Source organism: Cydia amplana, chromosome 17, assembly GCF_948474715.1.
Source record: "Cydia amplana chromosome 17, ilCydAmpl1.1, whole genome shotgun sequence".
Lineage (NCBI taxonomy): Eukaryota > Metazoa > Arthropoda > Insecta > Lepidoptera > Tortricidae > Cydia > Cydia amplana.
The window spans coordinates 10,983,096-11,006,850 of NC_086085.1; the positions used below are offsets into that span (position 1 = coordinate 10,983,096).

General features: G+C 37.2%; 1 protein-coding gene across 1 annotated transcript in view; it reads left to right on the forward strand.

Moving 5' to 3' along the window:
• Window positions 1–22,925, forward strand: part of LOC134655971 (zinc transporter ZIP1-like) — a 41,307-nt gene extending 18,382 nt beyond the window's left edge. Inside the window, exons 2-6 of the mRNA XM_063511486.1 lie at window positions 18,895–19,025; window positions 20,151–20,267; window positions 20,521–20,714; window positions 21,404–21,738; window positions 22,751–22,925. Coding sequence (XP_063367556.1) covers window positions 18,895–19,025; window positions 20,151–20,267; window positions 20,521–20,714; window positions 21,404–21,738; window positions 22,751–22,803 — 830 coding nt within the window. The 3' untranslated portion in view covers window positions 22,804–22,925. The remainder of the gene's footprint in view (window positions 1–18,894; window positions 19,026–20,150; window positions 20,268–20,520; window positions 20,715–21,403; window positions 21,739–22,750) is intronic.
• Window positions 22,926–23,755: the final 830 nt, after the last annotated feature.

Sequence of the window (23,755 nt, forward strand, 5' to 3'; positions counted from 1 at the left end):
GCGAGGCATGTGAGGGCAAACTTCGAAAATTATGTTAAGACTTCAGCTAAGCACCGTCTATCCCCATATCTACTGCTAACTTATTCAAATATGGGGATAGATCTTTTTAATTTCGATTCTCGCAACAACCACCCCGTGCATACGCAATACTCATGGTCGTCAGAGAAACCATTAGTCGGGTGAAACGCTGCCAAGGCTAGCTGCATGACGACACGCTTTAATTATGTCTAGCCAGATAGAAATGGGCGCTACTCGTGAAGACGTGTCACAATCACAATAAATAACTACCAGCCACAATCAGGCGTGGCTCACTCCGCGATTTCGTCGCTTTGCTACAGGTAGCTAAAAGTACATCCGTTCCACCCCAATTTTGGGGAAAGCCATAAGCCGCGCGTGGCGCTGTCGCCACCTAGCGGCCATATCTGTGCTGATCGTAACAGACGCGTTTTGTTAGAGAGTGAGTCTTCTGTACCTAGTACTATTATTTATTCTGTGCCACAATGCAATGCTTCCTTTCCGCGCGACGGAAAAGAATCAATGTAAACGTGCAAAATTCATCGATGCTTTCTGTGCACGATTTTTTATTCGGTAAATATATAGTTGTTGTATTATTTTAATCATGCTTTCCCACGACGTCCAAGTTCTCCGACCATTCAACGCCGCAAATTGCAAATCAGCTAGGCTTAATTTTTCACAAACCACTCATTACGCCAGCAAAGACACAGTTCCTGGCTAATGATAGTAATGACTATATTTAAGTCATCATTAACCTTAAGTAAGTCAGTGCAAGGCAATGCACTCGACGTGAGCACCTATTATAACTTTCTTGCCGTGTTAGGTCTCGTGGTGCTATTAAAGACGCCTACGATTTGCATTGGTGACTTGTACAGTCGCCATCAGATGTATCGGAGGCAGAGGTGCTCAAAAACATCTGAACACACACTCTTACGCCTTGATAATAGAGGCGTGTTCAGATATTTGTTAGTGCCTTGGCCGCTCCGGTATATCTGACAGCGACTGTACATGAGAGAGTGACAAGTAAATGCTATTCTAGTTCGTATGCTTCTGGAAATTAGGAGTATAATCGGATGTGTAAAGGACGGATTTAGAGTATTCTATTTAATACAACACGCGTAAACTGACGTCATGTTTTCTTGGTAGCATATAAAAGAGAATGAAAACATTACTGCCCTGTCTTGTGAAAGTAAGGGCTTAATATCTTCGTAGAAAATCTGTCAGATATGAAGAAACAATCAGATGTGTTATCCGCGCGTGCTGTTCGTAGTTATATAGGCTGCCTTTCCTGAAGATGAGAGGAGACGTGCGGGAATCAATCTATAGCATTGGTTGTCATCCAGTTAAGCGGAGAAGAGATGTGGATAACATTGCATTAAGTTCGAGGGAAATGCACGGACGAGTGATGTCAAAATCAGTTAAAACCAATATTCACATGTAAGTTCCAATCGGTTTACTAACGCACCTTTAAACTAAATTCGAAAGTCACGTGGACTGCGGCATTGCATCCGTATGAAGGACCAATTCTGTCAACAAACAAGTCGTAGTTGTACACACAAGGACATTGAGTTATATGTTGGCTTGGCCGTCTTATGGGTCGAACACGAATAAACAAGCTATACCTACACTTCGACTAGTAACTAGTAGCTGCCACGTCCTTTTTCTTTTAAAGACTGTACGGTCACAAGTGTAAAAATATGGGTGCATATAACTTGCTCAAAAATATGTCCCATAGTTTCTTAATTCGCTGATATAAGAGCTATGGGACATAATTTTGAGTAGGTATGATGCGTGCAGCCATATTTTTACACTTGGCTGTACTGTAAAGCAGCTAATTTCTGTTTATTTACTTATATCACCTTATTGTCACTCGTCTAGAGGTAGAAAGTTATAGGTAGTAGTCGTTTATATGCGTAATTTATTTTTAGTTTTCTACGCTACAAAATTATTTTCCTCATAATAATACCTAGTTAATAATAAAATCCGGTTTCGCGAACCCGGATAGGTAGTATTTTTGCAGTATTTATCGAGGAAAATCAGAAATATATCTAAGAATTCAAAGAAACACTATAATTGAAATAACTTTGGTGAATCATGTTTGCGTCGGTCTTTAAGAGGCCGGTATCGATTTTAGGCGCAAAAATGTAAAATTGATAGATTTAGTCGATGAAATTGTACACCTTTTGTTACGTAATAGAAATAACAAATACTGGTGTCTATTAGCACGTCTTCTTATCTTGCATTTGTACAAATCATTTTTTTTGAAAACTGACTCACTAAATTAGTAATGATTTTTTTTCTGATGGACGTTTAGGTAAACGCGCGTAAAGCACTGATTTAGTCGATCTTATTTGTAAATTTCGTAAAGTTTGGACTGCTAAAAATTGTAATTTTGTATTACACATATCCTATACTCCAACTTGCATAGACTACATTTTTGTTATATAATATTGAACAAGAGTAAATGAAAGTTAGACGAAATCAATTTTCACCAGAAATTACTTCATAATAAGTGAACATTTTTCGTGAATTTCGACTTAATTTCAACGTAATTTTGATACTTAAACAATCTACAACATTTCCTGAAACTGTTCTTATACATAATTTTTTATAATTTATAACTATAATTTTTTGATGAATTTTTAAAAACTGCCCCTTCTCGTCATATATTGCCGGTGACGCACGCTCGGGACCTTATTATTAAAAGGCAAGATGAGAAGACGTTTTAATAGAAACCAATACTTGTTATTAAGATATTAAGTAACAAAAGGAGTACAATTTCAACGACTAAATCTATCAATTTTACATTTTGGCTCTAAAATCGTTAACGGAGCCTAGAGTTTCGACGTATCAATTCCGTCAATTATCTACTGGTTAGGTTAACACGAAAATAATCTAAACCAAAAACCCTATTTTCAAAGGTTACGTTAGGTTTTCCACTAGTATAAAGGTCCTGTAAAATAACAAATAAATAAAAAAGGTTAAAGTTGGTAAAAGCTACATAAGTAAATAAATATTCTTTATTGTCAAAATAAAAGAAATATGAGTTTTAGACTATTATTATTATTTAACGATGGTTCGTCAAAGGTCGTCGTCGAATGCTTAGAAGTTAATAGGGAAACAGACGAGAGATAATAGTGTCAGTGACCCTGTCACGTAATGACCGATGCAAGGAATCGATAGTTAGGCGCCGCACTAACGCATCTCAGGACTTTGGATTCAGATGAAGTACAATTGAACATTTTAATTTCCGACCCATTTTGTACCTTGTCATAGTGACAATAGTATGAGGTCTAGCGATTGCTATTGGATAAATGGATAAAAACGAATTAATAAGAATTACTTTTAATAGTATAAATCGGTCCTTCCATCTGAGGATGTCAGTGTTGCAAAAAAAGCAATCAGATATTTACATCTTCGAATTGACCTTTAATAAAATATCAAGGCGCTTGCAATTGTTTTACACACTACGCCATGCAATATAATATATATCTCCTTCTGCCGCATAAGTGCGTCCTGTTTGTTTGCTGATTGCAACCAGCTTGTGAATTAATCATAAAGATCTAAAGTTGAAGTTTAAAGTTAAAACTTCAACTTTAGATCTTTATGATACGCTAATAGTTGATTGATTATTGCCTATTAGAAAATATACAAGCCCTTACGATACTATGCGTATTTTGCTTATGTATTTACACATAGTGGTATAATGTAGGTACCTAAATAGGTCATAAGTACATATGTCACCTGCCAAGGTGGTTGCATGTTGCCGCGAAGACTTATGGCCTCATAAGTTATTCCCACATCTTTAACAAACCCATTAACATATAGGTACCTACTCCTTATTTACTGCTTAAAAGAATAACGCACTAACCGAATATATATTTTACAAAACTTACATCATATTGATTTGATTGAAGTAATCATCATCGATAGTTTGCAAAAAATTGTGTTAGTATAAACGTCTCCAATTGGCAGATGTTCTCACGGTAGTAAAAAGTTTGTTTGTGTCGTCTTGCCAAACAAAGAGATTCGTATGTTCGTAGAAAATCTAAACGTTGAGTAGAAACAAAGCATTGGGCGGCACTGGCTATTATGGTTTCCTTTGAATTACAGTGCGGAAGGCCTATTGTAATCCCACTCCATTTTAGCCCTTTAAGTTAAAGGCTTTAACCCTTTGACCACTGACGTATGCGGCTACAGCCCAATATCAACCTTACTGCATACCGACAAGGTTCACGACGCGCCGCACACGATAGACGTGGTTTTAAGGGTTAAAGCCGTTAAAGGGTCGCGCCCAATAAATGAGATCTGGAGCTGCTGATTTCCAGGGTCCACTCGGCTATCGGCCGGCAAAAATAATTACTAGGCCCTAGGTTTTACTAAAGTGACCACCATCTGACCTTTCAACCTACAAGGCAAAATAAAGCGTGGACAGTATTCATAACGTTGTTTTCCTTAATCAAACATATGAAATGTCATTATTACATAGTTCCGAGCAACTTACGATATTCCAATCTACCATCTGCACCGATCACCGATTTGAATCCTTTGGTTACCATTGCTAACCTATGGTTTTTAGATTCATCTTCTGTTCTTACATCCAAACGGGATGTTTTTATACGAGTACAACTGAAAAAGGCGAGCCTTATACCAGAACTATTAAAATATGATTGAGCTGACACCCTGAAACCCTGCTTTCTGGGTTATTCGAATGTAAACATAACAAAATTAGTTCTCATAATCGATTTTCGATTCTCGGTAATCGATTAAGTAATCGAATTGAGTCCGTTCTACTTCCGCTGAGACGATGACGCACGCCTCTCACTCTTTTTCTCAAAGAATCATATAGATCGTGAGACGAGCGTAAATTTACTATTCTCATCGTATCCGCACAGGAGGTAGATTCTAATTTAACATTTGTTATGGTTTTGAACTGGTTTTGACACGAGCTTGACGATCGACTTGGTGATTGGCGCGCATCTCACGCACTTCATTTCGCATGCACCAATTAGCGTGAGCGATCTTCAAAGTCGTATTAAAAACAGTTCAAAACCATAACAAACCGTTAATTCTGAATTGGGCTCCAGATCTTTCGAAAACGTCTTAAGACGAGCTGAACATCTTGACTGTACTGTAGGTACATTCCAAAACAGATTAAAATTCCCAAAGAGATTAGATTGGTTTCGGTATTCGGTGACTGATTGATTAAATCACGTACCTTCTCACAACGTCAGATCAGAGCACTAAGGATAAAAGACAAGGTCGACCATAATTACTCTTTTTGCGTTTTGTTGGCAGTATTAAAATTTACTTTGGGGTTAGGTACAGTCACCAGCAAAAATATATGACTGTGGGCAGCCGTGCAAAAATATCTGATGCTCCATTGGAGGCATAAGTATATGACGACACTACCTCGGTAAAAATATGTGATGCTTTGTGGCCGGCAAAAACATCGTTACTCTGTATCCGCATAAATATCGGATCGGATCGCTTAAAAATATTTGATTACTCATAAAAATCAAAATTATGTGATTACTCTCATCTGGCATAAATATCTCTCCAATGTGTATGCAAATACATCGGATGGCAGAGGGACCGCCTATATATCTGACACGAAATTATGAAATATGTCATCAATCGGCAAAAATGAAACATACCTGGATAGCATAGAGCCTTACATTGTTTGAAGTGATTTGACAATTCACGAAAAGAGTGCAGACTTGTCATTGCATATGTCTGTCTCACATATTTCATTTGCAATTTTAAATTGTGACATAATTCAGGTAGACTTTTAATAGACAATGTGTAATAAACCTCCTTCTTACATAAAAAAGAATGATGAAGAGGTCAACCTGTGAGACTGACAAGGACAAACAATAATAGCGCTTTCGCTGCTACTCCTACTGAAAGATACATAAGACTATCCCGTTTTGTCATTTCCCCCACCCCTCATGCCAGATCCAGTTATATACTAAATTTATGATTGCAATACGTTACAATTCAAAATTATATCCAGTTTATTCCGTCAAATCGATGATAGAATATAATGTGAGACAGACATATACAATGACAAGTTGGCACTCTTTTCGTGAATTGTCAAATCACTTTATACAATTTACGGCTCTATACTAAACATGTATGGTTCGTTTTTAAAGGTCGATAACATATTTGTGATTTTCCAACGTGTCAGATAAATAGGCGGTCTGTCGTCCATCCGATGTATTTGCTTTTACAGTGGAGAGATATTTATTCCAGATGAGAGTAATCACATAATTTTGAATTTTATGAGTAATCAAATATTTTTAAGCGACCCGATCCGATATTTATGCGGATACGGACTAACGATATTTTTGCTGGTCACAAAGGATCACATATTTTTACCGAGGTAGTGTCGTCATATACTTATGCCTCCAATGGAGCATCAGATATTTTTGCACGGCTGCCCATAGTCATTTATTTATGCTGGTGACTGTACTTTAATGACGACTCACGCTAGAACGGTCTGTGTCCGGGCCGAGGCTTCTGGCACTTCGTATTATATGTCGGGTGATCGGTGATCACGTCATACTTTTTATAAGTGTCGGACGCCTCGACCCAAACCCGGACCGTTCTAGTGTGAGTCCTGCTAAATATATGAAGGCATTTTGTAGTACGTAAAGGTTTTGCAACTGTTTGATCTACGTTCAACAAACATAAGAAACCTCATTCGACTCTCAAACTACACCGTGTTGTGGCGATTTATTACAAGATTTATAAATATTTATCTAGCTTCACGGGTTCATAGCCATGTGTGTCGCTACGAGAATATCGGGCGTGTGATGTAACCTGGCAGGTAAACAAAGAGTAGTCAAATGTTTCTAGTGCAACCACGTGGATCGTGGACGGCATCGCAAGTGGGGTTTCAGGATATGTCTTGTCGTAGAAAAGTGACACTGATGCTAGCATTCTAATGCGTGTATGCAGTCTAAGCAGGTTCTGTTGTGTAAGGTAGATCTTATAGGAGATTGAACCTATTTAACCCTCTTAATGCCACACACATGTAATAACAACTTAACTGCATGATTTGAGTTTCTATGACGTGACATACTGAAATCTGTGTCCTGGATCAGTACTTTTTAATTCCCGACACAAGAGGGGTCATATAAGTAAATGTGTAGGTATAGGTATCGATCTGTCTGTGTTTGATCACAGCTCCCAAACGAAAGGACCGATCGATAGAATTCTTAGCTATATTTCTAGGGGTTGGGGCCCGTTGGGGGGTAGTAATTTTTTTTTAATAATATTTATTATCTGAAGGTCGATAAATTTCATCAACCTAAATACAAATGAGACCAATATTGAGATACCTTGTTAGCAGCGATCGCGTACGCACCTAAATAAAACCCGAGATGTAGCGGAGGCTGCGCGCAGGCATCTCGGCTCAAGGCCGCCTGGCGCAATGCACTCACGCGCGCTCGTTCGGCGCGCGCCGTCGACCGGACACGCTAGGCCTTCAAATGGGGCATTATCCATGAAAAGGGACCGCTCAGCGTCGCGCGGCATTGTATTTATATCAGAGCATCGTTAATAATATCGTAAGCGCCATCGACAATAAGGTTCCTTTTCATAGATAACGTCACAAATGTTTCAAGCAAATGACATTGGACATGTTATGTACTTGATATGCTTTAAATTGAACAAAACAGAGGATTTCATCTTGGATATAGAGGCTGCGTTTTTGAACATTAAATTAAACTGGTAGTAATTCAATCAGGAGTGTATCAAAAATTTTGAGCACTCCAGGGCTATCCGTGAAAACTAAATAGTAACACTGATTCTCCGTTACACGCAGGGATGTTGCGAATATCCGCATCCGCATCCGCAACCGCGGAACTTCCGCATTATTTTCAACATCCGCATAAAATCGATGCGGATTTAATGCGGATGCGGATGTGGAACAGGTCGGTACAGGAACGTCTTAGCATCGGCGTAAGTGCTAGACTGCTAGGTCTGCTAGGTAATTTAGTCATTAACCAAAAAAACCTATTAGAAATGAGCTGTCAAGCGTGAGTGGGACTTAATGTACGAAACCCTTGGAACACGAGTCCGACTCGCACTTGGCCGGTTTTTTGAAATAAAAATTACTAAAATGTAATATTTGACGTTTTTAGGGTTCCGTAGCCAAATGGCAAAAAACGGAACCCTTATAGATTCGTCATGTCTGTCTGTCTGTCTGTCTGTCTGTCCGTCTGTCTGTCCGTCCGTATGTCACAGCCACTTTTCTCCGAAACTATACGAACTATACTGTTGAAACTTGGTAAGTAGATGTATTCTGTGAACCGCATTAAGATTTTCACACAAAAATAAAAAAAAACAATAAATTTTTGGGGTTCTCCATACTTCGAACTGAAACTCAAAAATATTTTTTTCATCAAACCCATACGTGTGGGGTATCTATGGATAGGTCTTCAAAAATGATATTGAGGTTTCTAATATCATTTTTTTCTAAACTGAATAGTTTGCGCGAGAGACACTTCCAAAGTGGTAAAATGTGTGTCCCCCCCCCCTGTAACTTCTAAAATAAGAGAATGATAAAACTAAAAAAAATATATGGTGTACTTACATTACCATGTAAACTTCCACCGAAAATTGGTTTGAACGAGATCTAGTAAGTAGTTTTTTTTTATACGTCATAAATCGCCTAAATACGGAACCCTTCATGGGCGAGTCCGACTCGCACTTGGCCGCTTTTTTTATGATACTATCTTGACATCCGCATCCGCGGATGTGAGCCTTTAAAAATCCGCATCCGCGGATGTCAAAAAATCGGCATCCGCAATATCCCTGGTTACACGTATTGAAACAAGTATCTAGAATTATCAATATTGATATTTTGCAATCAGAGCCGGTTATAAATTACTAAATTAACTTTATTTATTAGTATTAATTGTATATAAAAAAAAATAACATATTCTGGTTTCTCAAGGTACACAAGAGCACAAGACAAGATGTTGCTGCAGAATGCTGTTTGAGGACGAATAATTTAATAAAACATATTTACATAATTCATATTAATGATATGATTTTATTCATTTAAATTTAGCATAGATCGTTTGAAGAGATCGTGATAAGCAAATAAAAATGAAAATCTGCGAAATGCAGCTATAGCTAAGAATACCTAGCTATTTAGTGCAATATTTCATACCGGGGTCATCATACGTCCTAGAAATCCTGCAGTCACACTCATAAATCTCTCGATATTAATACATTTTATTCTCACAGGGAAAGGGAATTTTATTCCCTGTCCCTTTGAAATGATTCATAATCTGTGGAACAAGATCTCAAATTGCTATTCCCCGCTGGAAGCAGAGTATAAGTATAAATTATGGAGACGTTTAGCTGTCTACTAGCTAAAATAGATTTTGGAATGTTGGCAAAGGAATAACATGATATTAAATATGAAATTAGATTTCTGAGTATGGATGAGATTGTTTAATTCTTGCACGAATGAAGTCTGTTACGGCAGCAGTTAATTGTCTTAGGAAATATTGATATCGCGACTCTGGGACAATTAACGGTCCACCCTGCCCTTTCCCCAGAACTATATGACGTCGAGGCTCGCCTGAATGTGTTCTAATTTTCCATTGAAGTGATCCCATAAGTGTTCCGTGAACAAAGTTTTGTACAGAACACTATAAATTGTCATATCCTTTAGAAGACTGCTAAAAGTACAAATGATTTAGCATTCATATCGTCCTGAGTGTTAAATCCGGGAGAAACGGTTGATTTAATACAATATTCATATCAACTCAAGAAATCAAGTTTCCTTATAATAAATATAGCGTTCTTGGAAGTTTGAGCTGAGACAATGCCCTCGTGCCTATGCATATGTAATGAATTGTTGCCTAGCCGACCTCAATGTGCGAGTGCGTGGTACCTATATATACTTAACGAAATGTTAGGCCTTTTAGTACTTTGTCATAGTTCTAAAAGTTACATGTTAAAGGCAACATTTTGAAAAAATATATGTCACTCTGTCCTATCGAAAATTATCCAGGTATTATAAACTTTTGTAAAATATAAATATAATGCCTTGTGACTTTTTTTTTAAGTTTAAATTCCATGTTCTAAGAGTGGTTGAAACATAGTGAAAACAGAGAGGTCGCATACAATGGAATACATTTATTTATAAAACGACTAACGAAAGTTGTAAATGTGTAAGTATTTCAGCAGTTGCCCTGTTACAAACCTTGCACGAAATAAAAATAAGACAGACTACAATTACAATCAAATTCAAAGTGGAGTAAAACAAGTTCTTCGCAACTTGCTATTATAAATAAATCAGTATAATTAGTAATTACAAAGAAAAAACGGGATGAACAACAAGACGGGTAACTTTAACTGGCCATTGTCTGCAAAAAAAAACTATGGACGGATGTTGTTTAGCCACGGCACTGACATAAGTATCTAATGCCATTATTAAAGTCAGTCTTGAAACCACAGACAAGACATCCTCTAGACTGAGCATAGTAGCGCTACCCCCTCTGCCACAAATATACGGTAGTTTTACTCCATTTTCGAGTCAAAGTGTCTTTGTGTGACGTCCGTGTCTTTGAACGGACCAATCACGGCACGGGACTCGGCTCAGCTCGTCTCCCGCACCCCAGTATTTTTGGCAGCATCGGTTTCATGAAATAATTGCTCTAAACTCCGTCTAGAGGATTCCTAGTCTATGCTTGAAACTCTTAACTAGTTACTCCCACTATTTTTTTATGCAGTAACTATAGGTTACTGGTAAATGATAGCAGTCACTCAATACAAAAAATACAGCATAGGTAATAGGAAAAACAGGTTTTTTCAACTGCCATCGATTAGCGTTTGTGATACTAAAACATTAGCTTTGATTAACAACAATTATACTTATCATAAAGCGTTGATCTCATAAAATACACGCACGCAAACTTCAATTTAGTATAAATCTGAATATGTAGTAGGTAATCGCTCTTAGTATTAGCGCCTTCGGTAAATACTTAAAAATGGACTGAATCGCTTCGAGAAAAGGATGGTACGGCCGTGCGTCTTTGTTTTGCTTGACTTGGCGGGGGCACTGCCGTGCTATGCCCCCAGATAACAATGCCTGAATAAGTTTTACAGCTGCTTTTTTATTTGGACATATGTACATATATGTATAGTTTATTTGTACATATTTATAGGTTCTTTCTCATAATTAGGTACCATTACCGAACGCATAAAAAGATGATAGGTACATATGTATATGATATGAGGCAATAGGTAGTATGGTTATATTAAGATTATTCCAAATTATGTAAACAGTTACCTATATTTTATATTTATATGTTATGTGTCCCCTGTAAGTTTACGTACCTATGCAAATTTTTAACAAAATTATCATGATTACGTACCTACTTAGTGATCATCATTTACTATTGTTAATAATAGTGACCAGTGATATCTATATTATCTATACAAGGTGTCCCAAGAAGTAGTGATATACTGAAGCTGGGAGGTAGAGGACCTAAAGGGCTATCTGAATCACCCCCATGTATGTTCCGCGATTTTTCGTATTTTCGGAGTTATGATTTTTTATTTTATTTTTCACCTATCGCCGAGTACGATGAGATTTTTATTTTTGGTGACGTGAATTATTGCGGTAGATGCTTGATTTTTTTTGTGTGCTAAGCTGATAGATAGGTCAATTCAGTATGGTAACATTTACTATCGTTAGATCTTTGAATGGAATTAAAAAAAATAATGCCAAGAAAGATAAAATTACCCAGTATGTTTTATTTTTTTAAGCGCCCTTGAAGTTGTGAACATACTGGGTAATTTTATCTTGCACACAAAAAAAATCAAGCATCTACCGCAATAATTCACGTCACCATAAATAAAAATCTCATCGTACTCGGCGATAGGTGAAAAATTAAAAAAAATCATAACTCCGAAAATACGAAAAATCACGGAACATACATGGGGGTGATTCAGATAGCCCTCTAGGTCCTCTACCTCCCAGCTTCAGTATATCACTACTTCTTGGGACACCTTGTATAATTAGATATTGGATGGATTATCTCTATAGAACATTTAATTATGTGAATTATTTCGCATACGAAATGACGCATCAGTTCTGACGGCAGCAACTAGTGGGGTAAATTATGTTCGTTATAAGTAGATAGACCTACAAATGTCGCTTTTCAATAACATACAGGCTCCTAAACCCCGACATACCTAACACTGATAGAATCGCACAAGTATAGGCAGATTATCTCACCGCCTCCGATCCGATGTAGCTTTTCACGGTGATTACGAGTGCAGTGGGTTTGCCCCAGGTCCCCGGGCCGGCCCTGCCCGACCGGTTTGTACGATGATTTCCGTACTTAACCTTTCCTTAAAAGTTGCACGAACTGTAAAGTGTTTCCCGGTTTTTAGAGCCATTGAAATAAGTGCCTTGTATTTTTGTTTACTTTATTGTCTTTGTTCGATTTGGCTTAAAGTTTGATACCTAAATGTTTCTCTACGTAAGTGTTGAGCAATTGAAAACATAGATAGGTAATATTCAAATCACAGTCACTATTGTTTTTTTTTTCAATATCTTCCGTCACCGCCTACCCAAAAAAGAGGTTCCATATATGCATATTTATTAATTTGAACAGCACATTTATTACTTCAATTTTAACTGAAACAGCCCGGGTCCCATGAAGTTCCATCCCATTTTATTGGGTATGTAATAAGCTACATTATGCAATTAATTAGGTCACAAGCTCTCACCACAGCCCGAATCCCGCCCTAATCCCGTCCTAATTCAGTAGATTACCAAATAAACTGAATTAATAATCTTAATTCAATCAGAGGCCTATAGGAGCTGCTCTCAACACTCACTGAAGTTGGTTGGTTGGTTGGTAGGTACTAATTTTATTTATTCCTCTATTCTACTTGTAGCTTCGAGAGTTGGCCCCGTTTCAAAAACAAATTCAAGCGAAGATTTGTGAAATTAATTTAAACAGATGTTTTAATAAGGTTGTTGTATTTCCAATTATGGCGTTCTTTGTCGCTTTGGACCGTAAAGTTCCTTCAACAATAAATGCATGAAATTAATTATCGGTACGCCAATAATAATGGTTGAACGTCATTGCTTAAACAATTGTTTACCTTCGTGATAATTTATTACAAGAAATAACAATCTACTGGTTAATAAAGTAAGGGAAAGATATAACACGTGTTTTCTGTAATATTAATAAATGACAAAAACGACAAATAATGACAAATGTTATTACCCTGTAATTCTAACATCAGTAAGTTCATTTCGCACAATGGGTAAGAAAGATATTTTTTTATAGCTTTAAATTTAATTTGTCATAAGTAAGTATTATTTGCTATTACAAATAGTTCTATTGTTTTGTTTTTATTAACTGAAGCATCTTTATCTCTTGCTTGGAGGAGGCACAAATTGAATTATAACTACAGCGACTTGTGAAATTGCATGGACACATTATGAATGGGATTCATTCCTAAAATGTCCATGCACTTTTGCAGCTGGATGTATATTTTCTACCGTACAAAGTGTACATTCTCAAGCAGTCATCCCTTATGCCAAAAAGAAATTAAAGTAACTTAATTTTCACTATACAGCCAGTTGCCGATTTTTAACGAATGACCCAATAAGTGGGTAGGCAGTAGGCACAATAGATCCTCAATTTGGTGACCCATTTGGCCTGCGCACATTAGTTGGCTGCCAAACGCCGCGCCGAGCTTGAAACGGGTCGTCACACTCGCTCTGTGCTCGTGTCAATATTGTAAATCGCCATTACAAGCTTTTATTTAGTTTAACCTTCGTATAGGTACCTACCAGCTAGTAGCCAGTAGTTTTAGCATTACAAAAGATTTCAAATTACCTATTGAGCTTAAAAACACGTACCTACATTTAGTGATCGTGACAATGCAATATTATAGTTCCATCAAGCTGGTCTGATGATGGAAATCGAAGGACCGAAAAAAAGGTTCAACCCAATGTTTGTTAAAAATATATTCGAGTGTCAAATATAAATGCAATAGCGGCCAGTGCGTGTCTCCAATATGGAAAGCAATCTCAACTGCGAGGTCGCCCGCCTTTCGCCTTTTCTCGTGTTATTACATATTTGACATATTATTTATTATCACGCGTTTCTTCTGTTTTCATTCTTATACAAATTAAGCACCCAGAAGACTACCAACTAGGTATAATAAATAAAAGTTAAAACATGCCTGCCAGCCTTTTTGAAAACTACGCAAAGCAAAGCTTTTTTCTTAATACATATTTGAATTAGACATTTCATTTTCGTTGATATGTGTACCTGTATTTACTTACGGGGCAAAAGTAGTCTTAATATTATTATTTTTCTAAAAATCAATAAAATCATGATTTTAAAAACCCATATTATTAGTAGTTATAAGTATCTGTCACGAACTGTAAGCAAATCGCATGCTAAAAGTACCTAAAGTTGTTAATTTTTAAACAAATTTGCTTTCCCTAATTTGTGGTAAGTGCGGTTTACTGTAGATTTAAGAGAAAACTCAAGATGGTCGAACCACTTTACCCAAGTCAATTATTCCACTTGAATTAATAGTATTAAATTAAAGCGTGACTAACATGCCAAATATAACTTTCATAATTGTATTGTAAAATATAATACCTACTTATAGAGAATTACGAATATAAGCCAATGCCGTGCCATGCCATGCCATGAGAACTTCACTTCACTACATAGTATAAAATAAAGTCGCTTCCCACTGTCTGTCTGACTGAATGTATGCTTAAATCTTTAAAACTACGCAGCGGATTTTGACGCGGTTTTTTTAAATAGAGTGATTCAAGAGGAAGCTAGGTTTATGTACAATTTGTTTACCCGTGCGAAGCCGGGGCGGGTCGCTAGTGATTTATAAGGCATCAAAAAGAGTTTCTAGTGGTGGCATGTTTTATCAAAATCGATTCATCTGTTTTTTTTGCGTTGGGTTTTTTGTTTAATCAATTATACTCCCTCCATCAACAGAATCTAATTTATTCTCTGACTAATAATTAACGTAATAAGCCCGACTATGACAAGAAACGTTAGAAAGCGGGTTTTCCTTATTGCTTTTCCTCTTCTTTCATGTTTCCGACCTCATTAGACTTGCTGATGTAGATGATATAAAATTACAGATCGGATGCACTCAAATGTGTATAATATACTTATTACTGTAACGGAGGCCTGCTAACATGGCCTGCGAAAAAGGGAACAGAGGGTCTACCGCGAACACCGAAGTTGGCAAGCATTCTTTCTTTTTTTCTCCAATGAAGGCTTAATTAAAGTGACAGAGACAGTTGCTGGAAATTTATTAACTTCGATTTTCGCGGTTATAGCTATATCAGTCACTCTATTCGAGTATGTAGGGTGTACATGTTTTGGCACATTGTCCATGTCAATGTTTAATATGTTAACTGTATAACGCACATTCAAATCTCGGCCTGTAAATCATATGAAATCTAATATTGCATTTGGTATTTAAGCTGGTTAGGAAGTTTTGCCGAGTTGTATCGTGTGCGGAATCGTAATAAGTTATATTACTTTATATTAGATTAAATCTATTTGTTAGGTATGTTGGTTAACGGGCTATAACAGGCAGTAGTTATGATTTAACTAAAATTTAATTACATGCTTTACCTAAATTTATATCTCATTCGTAATTAAAAACTTTATTATGTTGTTCTTTCCGCATTCGCTTTATTTTATCATTTGTTAGATGTAATTTCAAAGGTACACTCTTGTGAAGTAGTATTAGATCATAGTTCACAGTACCTACTTGTCATTGCATAAATAAAACACTCATATTTCTTACGATTACGTGTAGGTCCGGTATACAAGCATATTTATCATATATCATATGTCACACTGCAAATACAGGGTAACTTTAGATACGTGATCAGAAATCCTAATACAACACGCACGATAATAAAAATACAAAGTTGATATGAAACTTCCAACTCCCAAAAATAAAATTATTATTAAGTCACCCAAAAAATATATTTTTATGAAAAATTATACCCCGTCCACTATGTGCGACGTTTTATGTATCAATCTCCATTAAATAAGAAATGCATACCTAAATAAACAAATAAATAAATAACATTATAGGACGTTATTACACAGATTTAAGCCCCACAGTAAGCTGAATATGTAGGTGAGGGTGGGGAGGGTCGATCCCTAGGGGACACTTGGTAAACTTCATTTTTAATCAAACCAAACGAGATACATTTTTTTGCACTGGTAACACTCATTCATTCGTTCCTAACTTCACGTTCTGTCATGGCATTGTATCGGAAAAGTCAGTGTTTCAAAAATGGCGGACGGTGAAAGATTTTCTACGTACTATATTAAATTTTCGGTAAGCTTTAACTGGATTTATTTTATAATATGAGATGGAAATGATGTTAGTGAGTGTGCTTATTTTATTTGTTGTTTATTGAAGTGATGATTAACTTGGATTACATTGATATACGCAAACACACGTTTCGAGTACGGCACGTTTTATAATCTTACTATGTATGGGGAGACTTTGTCTTTTTCTTCAGGGGAGATATGATTCCGGGATCATGTCACCCCCAAAGCGATCAAGTATATACATTGTAATAAATTTACTTACAAAATGATTCATAGAGCTATCATAAATATTTTCTTTTCTTTAGTAAATCATGCCGCAAAAGTACGACCAGAGAAACACTGATTTAAACTTTCAAGGTTTTTGACTGATTATTGTTTATTAAAACGGGATTTAATGGAGTATAATTCAGTTTTTAATTATACAACCGACTCCGAACTCCGAAAACGGAATTATCCCCGTGGCCTTTGAAAAGACTAACTAAAGTTGACATCAACATTTTACGAACTACCCGCACTTGGTCTTGTTTATCAAGTTAAACGTTTTACACACAGGGGATGTTACTCGGTCGACAAACAACACTTATAACGATATTTGGTTTTCAACCGGCGATATTTGTTTTTATGGATGAAATGCTATTTCAATGGCTTTCCGACCTTATGTACTATAGAACCGACGGTCCATAGAAAGGATTTTAGGATTATGCAGCTCAAACACCGTCCTCGAAACGTGAGCAGTAAATTTCTAAAATTATTTATTATAGTAAACAATAACGACCAGAGATAGGTAAAAAATTTAAAATTGCTGTAGGTATCTGACGCTAAAAAATACCTTAATAATAACTTTAAAAAATTTAGCTTGTTACAAGAAATGTTATGTTAATAACTTAGATTTTTGTTTTTTTTTTAACTTTTTTTTTTGGTTCAAAAATTGATTCCCTATTTTATGTTGTTTTATGGATAATACGATTACATTGTTTTTTAAAAGTATAAGATTATGGATTAATATGTGTTAGATATCTACATATATTAATTTTCTGTAGATAAAGTGAATAAATTAATGTAGATACTACCCTCGAAATATGACATTGCCGCTTAAAATCTTTTTACCAAGTGTCCCCAAATCTGGAAGACTTGATCCCTTCGGCTTAGACATCTGATTACCGGAAATACAACTTCAAAGCATGGAAGATGCAATTTAAATATGTTTGCTGTGTATTTTACAAATTATAGATGCATTGCTAATAGCGATCCTAGTTATATAATCAATGAGAATCTGGTATGGGGAGACATGGTAAAAATCTGTTTACCATGTGTCCCAAGAACCAGGGTCACTTGATCCCCCTAGGATCAAGGCTCCCGACCAGGGGTAAACAAGTCTCCCTTACATAGGGGACACATGGTAAAAGTCAACAGTATGGGTTTTCATTAAATAATGGTCTAATTTATTGCACAAATCTGTTCTAATTCAAACTATTAATGAAGAGATAAATTCTGAATCGTATGGTCTATAAAGTTTTTCAATACTACAAATAGTTAAGAAAATGTATGCTAAAAACAAAAGGGGTGATCAACCCTCCCCAGTTTCCCCTACCTATATGAATATGATATAAAACACTTACCTAAAAAAACCAAAAAAAAACATGAGTGTTAGAGTTCTGAAAATAAAAGTAACTTCAACCATCCGATAAGACGATTATATCTATTTTACTTTATGTAGATAATTCTGAATAGTAACTACATATCTATCTGTTAACATTCAGTCAGTGGTAAAGACTTCTAGTTTTTTTTTTATTTAACGAATATTGCTTTGAAATTGCCTCCAATAGATATCTAAAAAAGTTATTTATGATTACTTCTCCACTGCACCCTGTATGCCTATGAGGCAACGTGCAAAGGTTTGCGTAACTTATCTTCTTGCTTGCAAATACTTGAAATACCTACTTGAGCTATAAACACTGTTTTTATTTGTCCTGCAATCATGTTGAACGTTTTCAGTCACTACAATTACCTATCCTAGGTCTTCCTGTCTTTACTTTTACTAAACAGGGCACAGAGAGATAAAGTCTTTTTTTACAATTTAGGGGTAATTTATTGATAGATCATAAAATATTTTGTATGCTCTAGTCCAGCGGTCGAACCTGTCACTTGCGGCCCGAGAGCCTCCCTGGCTATTTTGTATGTAATATTGACAAACGACAATGTCTGATAAAGCCATAAATATTAACAAAGTGCGGCCCGCGTCAACGTCGTTAACTACTATGTGGCCCTTGGCTGCTAAAAGGTTGCCGACCGCTGCTCTAGTCCATACTATAGGCCTAAAGGGTCTAAAACCTTCGATCCACGGGCCGCACCTAGCCAGCGAATTCCCTGGCTTAACCAATATACCCCATAACCTCAAACCGCCAAACATCCTACGTCATGATTGTCATGAACTCCAGTTTTCAGTTCAAGTAGTTCATAAAATTAAAGATTTTTCATTTTATTTCAGCGACCAACCAAATCACCAGTTTCGAGTTCTCCCTGGCCCACCTCCTGATGTGCTGCGGCTTCTTCATCATGTACCTGGTCGAGGAGTTGGTGCATCTGTACATACATCGACGGGAGAAACGGAATGCTAAGGTAGACGAGGCTCTGCAGAGTCAAACCCTCCACTAGCGTCTTTCGAGCGTTGGCGTCTAGTCACCGCTATGGCACAGAATAAATAATAGTACTAAGTACAGAAGACTTCACTTTCTAACAAAACGCGTCTGTTACGATCAGCACAGATATAGCCGCTAGGTGGCGACAGCGCCACGCGCGGCTTATGGCTTTCCCCAAAATTGGGGCGGAACGGATGTACTTTTAGCTACCTGTAGCAAAGCGACGAAATCGCGGAGTGAGCCACGCCTGGCTATGGAAAATGGCGTCGCTGCGCAGTTGCACCAACGTTGCGTCGAGCAGCAGCCATAGAGTTGATTAAACGCCGACGCTTGGGAGATGCTAGTATGAGCCTGTCCTGTGGAGAAGTGTTTAAAATAAAATTAAAGTGTGTTCAGCGCGGGATTGTTACGCCATTTAGGATTCTTGCTAAATTGGAAATTCTATAGCATAAGTAATTAAGTATTGGACAACTAATTTAGCTAGGACCCTAAATAGCGCAACAATCGCGGAGCGTGATGGTACTTACACATTATGAATGAAATTCATTGCTTGTGGTGTACGGTGTACAGGTACAACCAGCTACAAAAGTGCATGGCCACTTTATAAACGAATTCCATTCATAATGTGTTCGTGCAATGCAGATCGCTGTATGTTGCCCGCTGCTTAAGAGGTCAAATTTAAACCTGTAAATTATGAAATTGATGTTTTGATCTATATCTATCCACACTTGAGCCGCAGGAAACCTGCGAAATTAACTAGTTTGAATCATCAGCGCTATAGTTAGTTTTTTTAGCATTAGAAAGAACTTGCAAGAAGGTAAGCGATCTTGACATGTCTTTTAATTGAAAAACGCTTTTTAAAAATCAAAAACTATTACTTATGAAAGCAGAAGAATATAAATGATCGTATTAGATTCATAATTGTTACATATTTGCCGTAACTTATTTTTAAAATGTGTTTTTCAATTAAAAGAGACATCAAGATTGTTTACCTTATTTCTAATGCTAAAAAAAATGAACTATAACTACCGACCAAATTTGACTCCCTCATCATAGTGCAAAATAGTCTTATATTTATAGGTATTTATATATATTAATCTTTCAGGCCATGCCGCTCGTCCGTAACTTGAGTGTGCGCAAAAGCCGATCCAGCCCAGACACCGCGGGCGAGAAGAGTGTCACCAACTCTACTGCGGACCTCATCGAACAGGAAAAACGGAAGGTAAATAAATTATAAAGATAAAAATAGTTTATTTTTCAACATATTACAATACCCTTATGAACGTCAAATAAAGCTACGCCGGCTCTAAACCTAACACCTCTGAGGGCCTACCGCGAACCAGATGATGATGATGTTAGCGTAATAAATATGCTACGATGGTTCTGTCCTTAGGCATTATTTTCTGTGTCATATGGTTATATCATTGAATGCAATATTACGTAATAATAAATAAAAAGGACTGATTAATTTCCAGGACGACGTGGAAGTGAACCATGGCCACTCCCACCAACACCCTCACACTCACACTCATAGCCACATGCCCGTGAACAGTGGCGGCGATGACGTCACTGCAGCCCTACGAGGGCTTCTCATCGTGCTCGCCCTTTCCATCCACGAACTCTTCGAAGGTCTAGCTGTTGGATTAGAATCAAGTGCTTCGAACGTGTGGTAAGTTTGTGACTTTATGCGCCATCTAGTGACGAGTAGCGGAACTATAGTTGTAATGTTTACTAGAGCGAGCTTTCGAATATATGCTTGAGTTTCATACGTAGTCAATAGATGGCGTGGATTTTGTTTTCATCTGCTGTTATTGTCTTCAAGTCATTTGTCGTAGAAAAAAGCGGCAAATTTAAAAAATGCAGGTGCGAAGGATTATCGGCCCAAAGAAAAATTCTAATTTCGCTCCTTTTTCTACTGACAAGTTGTTTGACAGAGACTACCTATACCTATATAAATATTTATCAAATATGAGTAAAAATATCAGTTTGTATACAAACTAGTCAGTCTTGAGCTGTGGCGAACTTGTGGAAAAATATTTGATCTACATGTAGGGTCGACTACAAAGAGATGTATCCACTTTTTCACCTTATTACAAGGCAGTAAGGTGAAAAAGTGGATACATCTCTTTGTAGTCGACTGTAAAAGTCAGTACAGTGGGCCAAGAAAGTGGTCTACCAGTTTTGACAAAAGTTTCTGCGAGATCTAACGATCGCTAAGGTTGACTTTTCTAACGGAGTTTAGGGGAAATCGACCTTGTTGTCTCATGACGTTCAAACGAACCCCAACCGAAGGGTGGTAGACCACATTTTTGGCCGACTGTACCTAATCAGATTCTATAACCTTATTTACCTTTCCAGGTACATGTTAGGAGCAATCTCAGCCCACAAACTCGTCATCGCCTTCTGCATCGGCGTAGAGCTAATCGCAACCCGCACCAAAACTTGGTTGGCGGTTATCTACATCACTACCTTCGCCATCGTGTCGCCAATGGGCATAGGCATCGGATTAGCGTTGGTCGGCGGACAAGGAGCCACTGCCGCTGGCGTATACTCAGTGGTTCTGCAAGGCCTGGCTTCGGGAACGCTGCTATACGTCATCTTCTTTGAGATTTGGAAGGGCGACAGATCGGGGATATTGCAATATATCTCTGCCCTTGTTGGATTCGCGCTGATGTTTGGACTACAGTTACTTAGTAAGTACCGACCTACCTTAGGTATATTATCTAGTTTAGTTAAGGCTTCGTCACACAGGCGCGTATTCCGGGCGGGGCGTGAGCGGGGCGTGATCGTTTTATATGTAAAAGCGACGCGCCCAGCTCACGCGCCGCCTGGAAAACGCGCCTGTGTGTGACGAAGCCTTTATGGTTTTTACCAGCCTAAATTCCAGCTAGATGATGTAAAAAAACATGGAATTTTTGAACCACCTACTACTGTCTGTTGTCTGTTTTACTCGATCAGTCTCAAAATGAATCTCCATAGGGAGCGTGCATGAACTGTAGACGGCAGCACAGGATCCTACTATTCGAAATAGAGCCAGCGTTTAGTGTAGGGGGCAGCACCTGTTTAGAAGCGTGAGTTGTTTTCGCTTTGGACAACACGCACGATCGATATTAGGATATAAGTAACGCGTTTCCCGTCATTACTGTAGGGGGCTATTCATAAATTACGTGACTTCAAATTAGGGGGGGGGGGGGTCTGGACATCGGATGATGGTAGCATGATGTGGGAGGAAACGGAGTCATTCGAAGCATGATTTTTGGATGATTTTAGGGGGGGGGGGGATCAAAAATAGATGACGTAATTTATGAACAGCCCCTAGGTAGACTATCTCGCCAAATTTTATTTCGCAATATCGGCATTGGTCCCATATAAAAGAGTATGGCTGGTGGTTAAAGTTAAAATGACCTGTATAATAAGTATAATAACAATAATAAATCTACCTCACTTATTTGCTGTGAATACAATCATGGTGCAGTTCAATCCAATCACAATCGCGAGATCTTGGTCCAATACATCAATATGACCATGACCAATAAGGACATAGAGTGCACATCAAAGTGCACATTGTGTATATAAGTAGTGATTGAAAACTATCGATTTTAACTATCGATAATAATATGCACATTTTGTTGAAGTAGGAATAATTTAGGTAATTACACGTAAACTAACCATGTTTGTAACAATGCATTATTTTTCTTTTTACAGCACCTCATACTCACTCCCATGGAGGCGATGGTCATACTCACGACAGAAAGTGAAGATGACGTGATTTAACTGCTACCAGGAATTGCCACGTTGAATTTTAATGGACAAACTATCCCTAGTGGATAAAATGATCTAGTTGTCGTAATGTCGTATAATTCATTAATTCATCTAATAGATAATTTATTTCAAATGTTACCCATGTCGCTCGGGTGCCGTGGGTTGAATGTGTTTTAAGACAATAGGTATACTTCGCTACACAGTACACTGTACGTTCAAGTTCTAATTGAGTTCTAAGATATCGATGCGACAAATTGTGCATATATTATATTTGTGATCGACCTTAGTGTTGTAATATTAAGGTCGTGTACGCCTACATAGTTTTGCGAAATAGGTTGCACCAATATCTTAGTCAAACCTTGTCATTTGTAGGCTGTAAATATGTAACCGAATTTTAAAATAGGAATTATATGCCTACTATAGTATATAATGTAAGGAAAAAATACAACTGTAGCGCTGTTGTGTTCCGTGGTACCTACGTCTTAATGAGTTTGTATTATTCAAGAATAAATGTTATTATTGGGTCTCTATTGTTTCCCAAATAGTTTTAAGCCATAATGTATTGATTGTCCGAATTTTCATTAGTCATAATATATTTAATTCATAAACGCATCACTTTTCAGTATTGCCATAAAACAAACCTAACCTAACCTAACCTATCTATAGGATAACTAAACCTAACGAAAATCCTGAAATTTTAACGGTTTCAGTTTTATGACTTATGATAATATGACAAACAATACATTATGACTTAAAACTTTATGGGAAACAACGGGACCCCGTTATTATTATAGTTATGACTTTAGTACCGCTACGAGAAAAATTGGCTCAATATTTGAACAGTTTTTGATGCAGAGACGATGAACATAAATCTAGTCATCGATTTATTTTATAATTAAGTCCTGTATACTTATTATATTTTATATGCGTTATATAATTTGATATATA